Source organism: Peromyscus leucopus, chromosome 8a (assembly GCF_004664715.2).
Source record: "Peromyscus leucopus breed LL Stock chromosome 8a, UCI_PerLeu_2.1, whole genome shotgun sequence".
Taxonomy (NCBI): domain Eukaryota; kingdom Metazoa; phylum Chordata; class Mammalia; order Rodentia; family Cricetidae; genus Peromyscus; species Peromyscus leucopus.
In genome coordinates, this window is record NC_051085.1 from 51,122,200 (window position 1) to 51,136,212 (window position 14,013).

Here is a 14,013-nt window from a genome sequence, read left to right on the forward strand (position 1 = left end):
CTGAAAAGCCTTTAGTTCCTGTCTCCTTATACTTTATATACCTTTCTCTGCCCAGCCATCACTTTCTGGGATTAATGGTGTGTGCTTCCCAGTACTGAAATTAAAGGTGTGTGCCACCACTGCCTGGCTCTGTTTTCTCTCCTAGACTGAGTCAATCTCATGTAGTTCAGGGTGGCTTTGAACACACAGAGATCCAGAGGGATCTCTGCCTCGTGAGTGCTAGGATTAAAGGTGTGTGCCACCACTGCCTGGCCTCTATGTTTAATCTAGTGGCTTGTTCTGTCCTCTAATCATTAGCCAAAGTTTATTAGGGTACACAACATATCACCACAGGTTTGCTCTACTCTTAGTCCTAGGGTCTCTGCACAATGGCTCCTACTCAAGGGTCACTATCTGCCACCTCCTTATCATCATCCTCTTTCCCCAAGGCCTCCCCTATCTTATGCCCCTTACTTCTATCAAAGCAGCTCCTACAGCACCTCAGGGAACCTCACATCCCCATTTTAATGCTGACTTCCACTCTCTGATATTGCTCAGGCTTCAGTCAGTGTATGGGGCTTATCCTCCCTGTCTTGTTACATCCAGCAAGATGTCCAGAGTAACTGATTAGGCTCCAGAAATACCCTTCTCACCTTCATCCCCTCATACCGTCATTGCTACCTCCCCATACAGGACCTTCATTATTACTATGACTAGGCAATTATTCCCTAAATGTCTGGTTTCTGCTGCTACAGGCTGTTACACACAAGAATCTTGGGTGTGAGTATCATACTATCACATGACTAGTGTGCTTATTTCTTTCTCCTTTCCAGACCTCTGCCAAGTTCTTTTTATGTCCTGTATTTGTACAGAAGGGCCATCCTCCACAAGTACTCATGGCCATGGAGATGCATTAATGGGCACCCACTCTGACCCTTCCTCCTCACCCGCATTTTATGTTCAGCCATGTGAATGGCCTTGCACTACTGATCTTAGCAGGAATGATGGAATCAAGGCTTGAAAATGGTCTTCCTGGCTGCTTAGGTCCTACACCAGAATATGCCTAGAAGCTCCACTCCTTCAGCCCGGGAGCCAGAACTGCACATGTGAGGTAGCCTGAGCTTAGCCACAGAAGGGGCAAGTGCTGCCCCGAGTGCAGCTGAAGACGAAGCTGGCCTTGGCCTCAGCCCCAGCCCTCTGGTGACACGAAGATGTGAAGATGTGTGAGAACAAAGACCTGGAGCAATTTCTCCTATGATTCTGTATTTGCTCCTCAAAAATAAAAGGAGATGGCACCCAATGTCCATTCCCATTGGAGCAGGAGACATATCATCACCCTGTGCCTTGGAATGGGCTCTGATGTAGAACCCAGGAACCTCACACCTATAGCCAGAGTCCTAGCAAATCAATCAGTAAGACTTGAGCATGCTGAAGCACAAACACGTGACAAAGGAGTCTTTTTTTTTTTTTTTCTGAACAGCTTAAATCATTTATTGTCAAACCAAGCTGATCATCCCCAGGGCATTAGGTGTGCTGGGGTCCTGTGAATTTCAGAGTACATCTTGCTTGATCCAAACCTTCTTGGGCTTGATGTTCATGCGTTTCCAGACTTCGGCTGTGGTGATTCCATTGAAGTCGAACGTGGTAATACGGGGCAGGTTGCATATCACATACTGCCTATACCCCTTTTCTTCCTCAATGGGTTTCCCATGGAGAGTCAGGCTCTGGAGACGAGGGAAGGCAGATAGCTTGTTCACCTCCCCTAGGCGATGGATTCTGTTGCCATGAAGGTAAAGGATACTTAGGTTGAAGAATGTTGTTAGGACAGGGTCAATGGAAGTCAGGTCATTGAAGGAGAGGTCGATCCAGACCAGGTTCTCTGGGTGCTGCAGAAGCTGTGTAACCACCTGGCTGAAGTCTTTCAGGTCATTGAGGACATTGTTGTTGAGCCACAGGGACTGGGTCAGTGACTTTCCTGACTTTGAGTGCTTCACTTGTCGTAGACCTGTCCTTGGCTCCTCACTTACCAGATCTTGGATCACGTGGAGTCTTGCAAGGAGGAGGAACAGAGTGGGAGGGGCCCCTCAGCACAGCCATATCCCACACCGCCATCTTCCCCAGGAGACACAGACTTACTCTAGTCTCTATGTTCAGAACTGAAGTCCCAGAAAAAAGTGGCAACTTTCTCATCCGAGTCCCATAACACTTTGCCTGCCAAGGTCTACTGATTACAGTGTTCACAGCTGTGTGTGTGTGTGTGTGTGTGTGTGTGTGTGTGTTGCATTGTATGTGTATGGTGTGTGTGCATGTTGTATTGTAGTGTGTGCATGTGGTTTTGTGTGTGTGTGTGTGATGGTGTGTTATGTGTGTGTGGTTTTATGTGGGGGGTGTGCACTGTATTATGTGTGTGGTGTGTTATGTGTGTGTTATTGTGTGTGATGTGTGTTGTGTCTGTGTGTGTATGTGTGAGATGCGTGCAGTCCAAGGTAATTCAGGAAATGATTACAGCAGTAACTGGTCATACTTAAACATAGGTATCCAAAGCCTCACAGAGCCTTTTGAACCTAGGGATGTGGGAACTGAAAAACTAAATGACTGAAGGAGAAAATATTGAACAGGTGAGTAAATGGATGAAAGGATGTAAACAGTCCTGAGCCCTGTTCTTCCAGTGCTTCATGGGAAGCTTGCAGAGTGTGGAAGGAAGAACAGCATGGAAAGACCCATGTGGATCAAATGCTCCACTTTCCATATTGATGCTGATGCTGTCAGCACTGAACACTGTTCAAGAGACTTAGAGAGATGTACAGAGCCCAACACCCATCATGCATCAGTCTTGAAAATGGAAGGTTGTGGTCTCTATCGTATATGAATGTGGTCTCAGAATTCTATTTATTTGTTCCACCCAATGAATCTTATGGAAAACATACAGAGAAGGTAGAATATGCAGAAAGTATGAATGTGGAAATTCTGGCAAAATCTCAGCTTTCTACAATCTAAAAATTAATAATAATAACAATAATAAAGAATTCCTCTCTGTGCAAGATTCCCTGGGATGAAAGAGAAGCCTGAACATATTTTCTGGGGAATATATAGAAGAAATCAGAGTGATGAGCTATCCTCTCCTCTCACGTCCAGACTTTGCTGGCATTCAGAAGGCTCTGCAAAGGGATTTCAGTAGTTACAGTGGTATTTATAGAACATATTTCCACATCTCCAGCCATGATTCTGAGATCTGTAATTGCTTAATTCTTTAACTCCCTCACAGAAAATACTGTTGATCTAGAGGTCCCTTTGCCAGATGGTGCTCTTGCATGTCATGCCAGCATTGCCCAGAGCCATACTAATAGCCAATTCCATGGACAATAGGCTGGCACGTTCAGCTGTGTGGCCATTCCAAAGCCCCAGTAACATGTACTTCACACAATATTCACAAACTCCTCAGATTTCAGACATGGAGATCTGAGGTGAGAGGAAACAAAAGTGCAGTGATCCAATATGATTACAAAGTCCCTTGGGGTACAAACGATCTTTCCCCTAAGGACTAATAATCTTGGAAAAAAAGTAAAAACAAAAATGTTGCCTAATAAACAGACAGCAGATACTCATTTTGTATTTGTTTATAATAACTTATTTCCCTTAGAAGAAGGGCAGCAGCATAATTATTTTGTAAGCAAAACAAGTAGATATTCATCCAGGTGGCAAGGCCTTATGCTTCCATCAGAGCTGTGTCTCAGGCTCCCTCCAACAGAACCTTTGGTACAGTGTGAATAACTTTGGAAAATATTAATCAACTCTCATCCAGGCAGCCGCTTTCTGATAATGCTCCCCCCCCAAAAAAAAAAACACAAAACAAAACTTTCTCTTTCTCTAAAAAGGCCCTTTAGAAGGCATGTTGTTAGGATCCAAATATTTCAGAGCTTGCAATCTAATTAAGACCTTGGAAATGAGAAATATTTTAAAGGCTTGACAGGGCTTAGCTAGACCACAACTCCTGCACCCAGGGCTCAGGGATCATTTTGGAAAGAGAGCAGAAAGACTGCAAGAGCCAGAGGGTCAAGGGGTTTCCTGTGAGCCTGTGTCTCCCTGGAATGTCAGGAGCCACACCCACACAGTCTCACTAACATGACTTTCTAAACACAAACTGAATAAGGACAGCACCACAGACATGCTAATATGGACAAGGGTGATGCTCACTGGGCTTCAACTCTACACAAGAAATTTAGGCAACAAAGGAATGTGTGTGTGTGTGTGTGTGTGTGTGTGTGTGTATGTGTGTGTATCGATGTGTGTATCTTTATAAAGGAGGCGTGAGGGAGCCTGTATCCTTTCTGCCTTCTGTTCTGTGATGAACGCAGATGCAGTCAGAGGCCCACACTAGACAGCCATGTTAGCACCTGAGCTTGGGCTCCCAGCCTTCAGGATGGCCAGGAACAGATTTCTGTTCATTATAAATTTTCCTTTGTAAGGTATATGTGTAGCAACTTAATGTAGTCAAAACCAATACTGTTAATGAGTTAGAACTGTGCACATCAAAGTAATTTCATATCATTCATGGAGGCTACTAACAGCCTGGTTCAGCTGAGTCTGAAACTAATAGAGACATGGCTAAGGCAGAGGAGGGTAGATCTACAGAGGGCTAGAGAGTGCAAAGTGTGCCTAGAAATTCCAGCAGGACCAGTGTAGGTAGAAAAGATTAAGAAAAAGAGCCCAATGCCTGGTTTGTGAAATTCTAGAAAAGACAGCTCCCAGGCAGGGAGGACTGCCCTGACAATGCCCGGGCATGGAGGCACACAGTTGCTATCCCAGTATTGGGGGGCAGAAACAGGCTGGTTCCTGGGGTTCAGTGGCCACCTAACCTAGTTTATTTGGTTAGTTCCAAGCCAATAAGAAACCATGCCTCCAACAAAAAGTAAAAAGTGCCTGAGGAATGACACCTGAGGTTGACCTCTGACCTCTACAGAGGCTTAGAACAGGCTGAGGCCACGAAGGTGGGTGTGGGCTACAATTGTTTTGTATTTTCTTTCTTTCTTTCTTTCTTTCTTTCTTTCTTTCTTTCTTTCTTTCTTTCTTTCTTTCTTTCTTTCTTTCTTTCTTTCTTTCTTTCTTCCTTCCTTCCTTCCTTCCTTCCTTCCTTCCTTCCTTTCTTTCTTTCTTCCTTTCTTTCTTTTTTTTTTTTTTTTTTTTTTTTTTTTTTTTTTTTTTTTTTACCAGCAAGACCTTCTTCATGTAAATGTTACTAGCCAGTTCAATCTTCTGGAAACATCCTTGTATTTTCTTTTTTTTTTTTAAATTAAAAAAACCTGTATGTGTGGGTATGATGTGTGTGAGAGTGTATTATGTGTATGGGTTGGGTAAATTCATGTGCCCGTGGTGTGAGTAGAAATTGGAGGAAAGTGCTGGGTGCCTTCCCTATCACTCTACACCTTATTCCTTTGAGGTATGGCCTCTCCGTGAATATGAAGCTTGCATTTAGTTTTCAGCTGGCTGGTTTCCATTCCCCACAGTGCTGGGGCTGCAGACATTCCTAGGAACATGGTTAGCTGTTATGTGGGTGCTGAGATACGAACCCAGGCCCCTACTCTTCACTGCGGAGACATCTCTGTGGCTTCTCTTCCTGGTCTTGTGTCTACAGAAGCTTCGGTTAGGATCTGTTCACGAAACTCAGTTTTTGTGTTGGCTGAACTGGACCATTCTGAAAGGACACAGCTATTCTCATAGACAGTTCCAAGGGTGTCCACTTAACACTCATGACAGGAAATGCAAAGGCCAGGCCTGTAGCCTCCATTGGCTATCTTACAGACACACAGGCTACACTCAGTGCCCCACTGGCTCCAGGTGTGAGCGACAACCTGGAGCAGAGACTCCCACTAGCCTTGCTTTTACAGTCTCACTCATCAGTCCAGTCCGTGGATCCTCCTGGGCTAATGTCTGTGGGCTGTGACTTAGGTCAGACTATCTTCAGCCTCTTCTGGGTTACCCAGTTTTAGTTCCCTGTATGTCTGCTAACTCTATACCATCGTACAAAGCGTTTCCGAGTACGTTAGTAGCAGGTTATCACACTCTCTATTGTATACAGTTAGCCTTTAAAGTCAGACCATCTCTGATTTTTTTTTGAAATTTTAATTCAAATGCTTTTTTTTTCTAGAAAAGCAGTCAGAAGTTATCAGGCAAAAATACTCTAAATAAATATTTTAATCTGGTAAGTTATTAATCCAAAAAATTACTTTTCTATTAAAGAGTTCCTTCTTAGGTAATTTTAAAGGAACATTTTTGGGTTTTTTTTTTGTTGTTGTTGTTTTTTAATATAACATTCCCCTTTTTGACTGAAAGAAAATTCTGCATGATTACTCCTTTTGCTTTTCCTGAAAATAACTTCTAACAGACATTTTTCTAAGCCCTTGGAGTTTTTAATAATGTATTTGGATGCCAAAGAGAGATAAAATGGCAGTTATTTAGGAAGTCATTTGCGGGTATTTTTTTAATGGATAAGAATGATTTCATTTGGTTGCTGTGTAAAGGCGACGTGTGCCTGGGGAATTTCAGAGCCAGGCAGAGTAACCACAAAGGATTTGTACCCGGTGGCTTCGTGGTCTTTACCCCTGGGTTCCCTCCATGGTCCTCAGTGAACACCAAATGCCAATTTATATTAATTGGATAGGGGAAAAAAAAAAAGCAAAAACTATCCCTTCCCTTCAACCTTATCCTTCATTTAAGATGACTTAAAACTGGATTCTTTGTGATTTGTGCTTTGAATTATTTCCTTTTTCTTACGAGTTTATATATATAAACTCAAAGAAATTACATTACATAGAGGTACTGAAAGGACCCCTCTCTGGTCGCCAGAGGCAGGGTAACACTAATTACCAGAGCAGGTCTGAGCCTTGTCGCCAATGTCCCTCCCATTGCAGGCCTGGACCTTCTTCCTGCTCATTAAGACCTGAAATAGAAGGAGCTCAGCAGGGGTGGGGTGAAACCACACATTGATTTTGCTACATGTGAGCTGCAGCAGCAAATGGCATATGTGAGGAAAGTCAGCGCTGTTTAATAATGATGTTTGCGATTGACCCTTTCCTAGATGCAAAGAACATCAATAATCAAACCTATACCCACTAACCATGCTATAATTATGTTTTCTTAAGTTAAATATTTTAATTAATATTCTTACAGTGTTTGGATATAATCCACCCCATTCCTCCCCTCCAACTCCTCCTCTGCTTATTACTTTTCCCTCCCAACTTCATGTGCGCTCTCTTGCTATCTATCTATCTATCTATCTATCTATCTATCTATCTATCTATCTATCTGTTGTTGCTGGAGCATTGAACAAATTCCTTTTAACTACGTGGAGTGGCCAAAATCATTTCACCAATAATCTATCTAATTTAATAGTCACTGACTTTATGTAGTGCTGTCTGTGCATAGGTGTAGAATCACCTACTGAAACATGGGTACCCTCTCAGGGCCTAGCTCTCTGAAGAAAGTGATTCTCCCTCTCCCAGTAGCCATCTACTGCCAACGAATCCTCCTATACAGGTGGAGCTTCATGAGCCCCTCCCTCATCCAGGCTAGGATTCTGGCTGGCTTCATCTTGTGTACATCTTATGCCTACACTCCTGGCTGTTATGAGTTAATATTATGCTTCAAAATGTAAACCTTCAGAAAATGTCTGCTAGTATCATTCACTGTCATTTTATTACTAGTTATAATAAGTATTATAAATAAATATATGTATATAAACTCTGAAATACAGAATTAAGTTAATTTTCCAAGTTGCTCTATATGTTTCATAGAATTACTGGGGCTAACAAATAGACTTTCTTCATGAGTACATAAGGAAAAATTGGTGAATCTCACAGGGTATGGTAGTAATGACTGTAGTTGCAGCACTTTGAGGGCTGAGGTATGAGGGTCATAAGTTCAAAGTCATCTTCAGCTACATACAGCAAGACACTACACCTGTCTCAAAACAAACAGAAAACATACAAGCAGAGACCACTAATATGCTGGGTAACAATAAAATAGTCTACTCTATATCTTAACTTCTTCCTAATTGTATTTCAGCTCAAATGAACCACTCTAGGGTGAAAGACACACAGTGATCAAACTCTTTAAAATTTCCCATTTCATACCCAGGCTCTCTCTTTTGCATTCACTTTCTCCAGGCTCAAGGGGGATAGTTATGGGCAAGTAGATTTTCCCAGTGACAGGAAGATGAAATACTTCACAGCAGTGGGGCCATTTCTTAAAAATGAGAGGAAACGAGAAGGATGAAAACACCTTTGCATCCTGCTGCAGAGTCAAAGGCCTGGTGGACAGCCAGTGGCCAGACCAGAGAGGAAGGTGGTGGAGTCAACGGAGGGTATGGCCATTTGTTACCTTTCCTTGCAGGGAATATTGGAGTCCCAGAGATTCCATTTTCTATTCTTGCTTCCAAGCCTTATGAAGTGAACAACCTTTCATGATACACTGTGCTTTGAACATTTGAAGCAACCAGGCCAAGTGCCTGTGACTAGAAGTTATGAGCTGACACAATCCTTCCCTCCTCTTAACTTGATTTACTTAGACATTTTGTTTTAGCAGTGGGAATACTCCCTATTCATTACTAGATAAACATGCTCCACCAAACCAAGATGCCATCTTCTCCTCTCCATGTTTGTCCCATCACCTTCTTTGTCCTTTCTGTAATTCCACTTTCTGTAAGAATGTGATGCTTTAGGATGAGCTCGCCCACCTTTTTCTAACAAGACATTTCTCCCAGGTTGCACGTCTGATCATGGTTTTTCTGTGATGCCTAATAGAAGGCTCATTCATCCCTGCCCATTTAGAACTAAAAAAGATCAGAAGTGTTCATGCTTGAGCTATACACTTCTATGAACCAGCCCCCAGACTCATATGCTAAAATCTTACCGCCAATGGCATGATGTTAGAAGGTGGGGCTCCTGGGGTAAAGTTCTCATGCATGGGATTAGAGTCCTTATAGGAAGAAACACTGTGCTCTGCTGTGAGGGTACCAGGAACAACCCATGTGAAAACCAGGAAGCAGGTGTTTGGAATTTTCAAGAACAGTGCTCTAGAACTATGAGCTATGAGTGGTATTTAAGCCATTCAGTCAGCTGATCTGTTGTATACTAGAGCTGAATCAGAAAGCCCAGGTAAGGTTGCTATGTACTCAGGAGAACATACTAATTACTTCACAGTTGCAATAAGTTAGAAGTGGTTTACCTCATGTTTAGGAGAAACTACTTGGCAAAAGAAGAAATGCTTAGGTCTAGTCAGTGGAGAACCCAAACGACAGTTTTGAAGCCTCTCCCCAAAAAGCACCTAAACCAGGAGCTTCCATTAGAGAAGTCAGGACAACAGATATTACTTCCTCAGTTATATATATGACATAAAGCTGTAAGAAAAAAATATGCACTCTAGTAAGAGGTGAGAAAAACTAGTCCACTTGGCATGGATTGCTGTAGCATAATACAGGAGACTGTAATGTATAACTGATCTCCTGCAGTTCTGAGGGTAGAAGATTCAAGAGCAAGAGACATCCTGGTGTGTCATCCCATTATGGAAGCTGGACAGGAGCAGGGGACAGAGAGCAGGATCTGGAATCACCACCTCTATCCTTTGCTGCTAGTTTTAACCCGCTTGTGTGTGCAGAGACCTCATGTCCAACACTAACATGGATACATGGAAGATCAAGTGTGCAATATGAGGACTTCAGGGCACATTCAAATCACAGAATGGAAACCCTTCACTGCCGAATGTTCAAAGTCCCTCCCTGAATCAAACACGTGCCCTACTGCCGTCTAAGTGGTGCCACCTCCCAGCTGCCTGGATCTGAGTCTTGCTTTCTCTGGATGCTGAGTGGAGCTGGAGTCCCTGTGCAGTCCTAGGCTGTGTGGTAAGAAGAGGCAAGGGTGCCAAAGGCGGGCAAGAAGCAGCGCAGGCAGACATTGATATTTATTTATTTTAACAACTGACAGAGACAAACAGCCTCGCTCTTTTGCTGTAAATTCCTTCAGCTTCTAGCCTTAGGTTTGCATTTCAGATATAAATCCTACCCACTGTTACTTAGGTCAGCTCCTCTTTCATAATCTGGATATGTTATGTCATGGGCAACAATTTTTTCCTTGGAGATAAATAATATATGAAACAGCTCTTCTTTCACACCTATGCTCAAGAGGCCTGCTTGTGATGCCTTCCCAATTCTAGAGGGTGGAAAGACAGGGACCATCACGGGACTCAGGACAAATCCTTAGACCAACATTTGATGGAAAGCCAGGATGAAAAGTGTTTAGCCTCAACCTGCAAGGCTCAGGTCACAGAAATCTGGGTAGGGGCAGTGAGGGAATGAAGAAAGGATAGACACACAGACACAAGTTCAATAAAGCTGGGGTCAGGTGGGGCCTGCTACCACTCCTGCCACAACCTGGATGGAACTCCAGCATGTTTCTCAGGTACAGTACAGGGGGAGGGGTTGCCTAGTCTTGGGAGGAGGTCTCTGTGGGTGAGCAGTCTCAGATTGTAAGCATCTGGGAGGCAGCTGTTAGTCTTTGCACACACTGACCACTCAGACTCCCATGAAGATTTTAGCCACCCCGCTTCAGCATGGCCTATGTGGGTAATGGCTTTGCCAAATGTCCCATGGGTCTGAGGTCTTAGAGTCCTCGACCTGGCCATCCCTGTGTCAAAACACATCCACCCAGGGTTTCCTTTGTTCCCTACAGAGTCCTGTGCTTACACCCCTATTCCTGGGCCCCATTAACTTTCTCCTATAGTGATTTATTCTGGGGGAGCAATATGCTAAGGTCTCAGTCCATGGGGCAGACCCCTGGGTGTCATGGTTATCACATGCAAGCACAATGCAGATCATGGGGCCACCAGTCAGTTTTGATAAAGGAGGAAGATCAGCTGGGTAGTGGGTAAGGACTCTTGGCTTTATAGCTTTACTCAAAAATAATCACAAGCATTGCAGCTGAGATTGTTCATCCTCGACTTTCCCCACTGTTATAAGTGTTCTTAAGGCTGTGGATAAAGGAACATCTCCAAAGGTCCATTTGGTTTTCTCTTGCTATACAACAACTGAGAAGTGTTTCAAATGTCCATTAGCAGGAGAGCTGGTGCCATGGGGCCGGCACTCTGTGTCCCTCTCTAACAGTGCTAATGAAGCGTCCATGTGACACGCCAGGTCCCAGATTTACAGATGTAGCCATACCCTTAGTCCACAGGGGATCCAATCAAACACCCACAACAGATGCCTGAGACCACAAACAAGACACAATGTCAAACACTCTGTGTAATCAAATGGCTAGGGGGTACTTGTGGGTGGGAAGCACACACAGCATGGATATGCTGCAGAGAGGGATGGTATACCTCCCAGGCAGGATGGAGCAGGATGCCACAATCTTTTGTCAAGTCTTTCAGAATGGCTCAACTTGACTTAAATCACTTAAACTTGAAGATTAGCTCTGACACTATGCATTTTCAGGTTATGGGTTACGGCAGGTTATGGAAACCATATAAGGGGAAGCCAAGATGAGGGCCTATGGTCAACACCCTGGCTTGCTCTCTTAGGAAGTGAATGAGTAAGGAATGACTACATGGGAGTTGGGTCATAAAGAAACTTGTGGGAGAAAATAATTCCATCTTAGTGGGTCAGTGACATATTGAAGCAGAAAGTTTGCTCCCTTTCTCTCCTCTCCAATATGTAAGGACACATAGTTCATCCTTTCTAGAATATAAAGAGATAAACCACTCTGCTGGAACTGGGGAGCATACCCAACACTGACCTCTTGTGCCTTTGACTCTCAACCTTATGAACCATGAGAGGTAAATTTCTGTTTTGTATAAGTTACAGCCTAAGATATTTTGTTGTAGTAACACAAGCAGACCTAGACACTCTCCTGATATTTTCTCCAGCCGAGTTTCAAGTATCGTGCTTAGTATTTGACAGTCATTTAGAGGTCATGAATACTAAATGAATCAACCAATATTGCATATGTAGTTTCCATACAGACACCAGCCTTCTATTCAGTTCAAAATTGGCCTAAACAGTGCCCACAATACCAAATAGAAGATATTTTATTCCATCCTATAGCTAGGAAATTAGAATCCCTATAGTATGTTCCAGTACTTCCAGGAGTTTCCAGCAGTACTCCTTTGGGTAGCTCAGCAGTGCTCCTTCAGGTAGCTCCCCACAGTGCTCCCATGGGCAAGGCTGAGGACCTGAGTAGCAGGACCACATTCAACAGCTGCCTCTCAGGCCTGCCCTGAGCTCACACATGTGTAATCCTCCATTCTGGACACAAAGACACCAGACAATTCTTAACAATTCTCAACATGGACTCACCAGTGGTGTCAGCAAACTGGGGATCAGCAGGAAGTGGAGTAACTAACCCAGGACCCACATGTCCTCTGTTCTCATGACCACAACCTAAGAACTGTCTGTCGACACACCAAAGCCAATTAGCACCAAAGGCTGGGAAGAACAGGTTCCCACAGAAGTGGACAGGAAAGATTTTAATCTGTGATAGAGTCTAACAGCTAGCTATAAAAGAAAACATTGTCATTGAACACCGAGCACACAGATGGTTGTGTGCATTAGGATCTTACCAGTATCAAAAGTAGATCAATTCCTGGGTCCAACCCGGACCCCATACCTGGGCACCAGCCACTCCGCGAAGACCTGCCCAACTTGGCACCAGGTTCTGGCCACCGGGCAGCTCCCCTTCTAGCCCCACCGGGAGGGATCCCCTGTTCCAAGCCCCCCGGCAGCCCCTGCAATCTCCGCGCCCTGCCCCCACGCCCATCTGCCGGAGACCACAGCCACTTCCTGAGACTTAGAGACCGGCCCCCAGCTCCCAGCCTGCCCCCGACTTCTCTTCTGGACCAGGGGTGAGTACCTGGGTCCAACCCGGACCCCATCCCTGGGCACCAGCCACTCCGCGAAGACCTGCCCAACTTGGCACCAGGTTCTGGCCACCGGGCAGCTCCCCTTCTAGCCCCACCGGGTGGGATCCCCTTTTCCAAGCCCCTCGGAAGCCCCTGCAATCTCCGCGCCCTGCCCCCACGCCCATCTGCCCGAGACCACAGCCACTTCCTGAGACTTAGAGACCGGCCCCCAGCTCCCAGCCTGTCCCCGACTGCCATTCTGGACCAGAGCCTGCCCCGGACTTCCCTTCTGGACCAGAGAGTTGGACAAGAGAACTCCCTTTTGGACAAGAGAGAGAGTCTTCCTGAATCTGTCAGCTCTTTCTGAAACAAGTACACTGATAAGACCAAGAAGGAACCACAAGGAGATGGGCAGACTTCAAGGCAGAAGTACATACAACAAAATGAAGAGCAATACAGCATCACCAGAACCTAGCCCGCCTCCAACATCTAGACCTGAACACCAAAAATTGGAAGAAGCAGAAGAAAGTAGCCTTATGAGTAACTTCATGAAGAAGGTAGAGGCTTGTGTAGAGGAAAAGACAAGAAAATTGGAAGAACGCTGTAAACAACTAGAGGAAAGGGCAAACAAATTAGAAGAAAACAATAAAGCCCTCCAAGAAAACAATAAAGCCCTCCAAGAAAACAATAAATTCCTGGAAGAAAACAATAAAGTCCTGCAAGAAAACAATAAAGCACTGAAAGAAAATCATGAAAAAGTAATGAAACAAACAAAGGAAACAGTCCAAGAACTGAAAAGGGAAATTGAAAAAATAAAGAAGACACAAACAGAGGGAATGCTGGAAATAGAAAACCTGAGTAAAAGATCGGGAACTTCAGATGCAAGTATAACCAACAGAATGCAAGAGATGGAAGAGAGGATTTCTGGCATTGAAGACACAGTAGAAGAAATAGTTTCATCAGTCGAAGGAAACACTAAAGCCAACAAAGTCATGAACCAAAATGTCCAAGAAATTTGGGACACCATGAAAAGACCAAACCTACGAATTATAGGGATAGAAGAAGGTGAAGAATACCAACTCAAAGGCACAGAAAATATATTCAACAAAATTATAGAAGAAAACTTTCCCAACTTAAAGAAGGAAATGC

General features: G+C 44.1%; 2 protein-coding genes across 3 annotated transcripts in view; both read right to left on the reverse strand.

The window, feature by feature from the left end:
* Nucleotides 1–14,013, reverse strand: part of Prkn (parkin RBR E3 ubiquitin protein ligase) — a 1,218,024-nt gene that overhangs the window by 828,258 nt on the left and 375,753 nt on the right. The gene's annotated exons all lie outside the window — the stretch shown is intronic.
* The window catches only part of LOC114691381 (leucine-rich repeat-containing protein 51-like), a 169,694-nt gene continuing 157,132 nt past the window's right edge, over nucleotides 1,452–14,013 (reverse strand). Inside the window, exons 2-3 of the mRNA XM_037200514.1 lie at nucleotides 6,844–6,916; nucleotides 1,452–2,062 (exon numbers count right to left, since the gene is read on the reverse strand). Of these exons, the coding sequence (XP_037056409.1) occupies nucleotides 1,530–2,062; nucleotides 6,844–6,916 (606 nt within the window). The 3' untranslated portion in view covers nucleotides 1,452–1,529. The remainder of the gene's footprint in view (nucleotides 2,063–6,843; nucleotides 6,917–14,013) is intronic.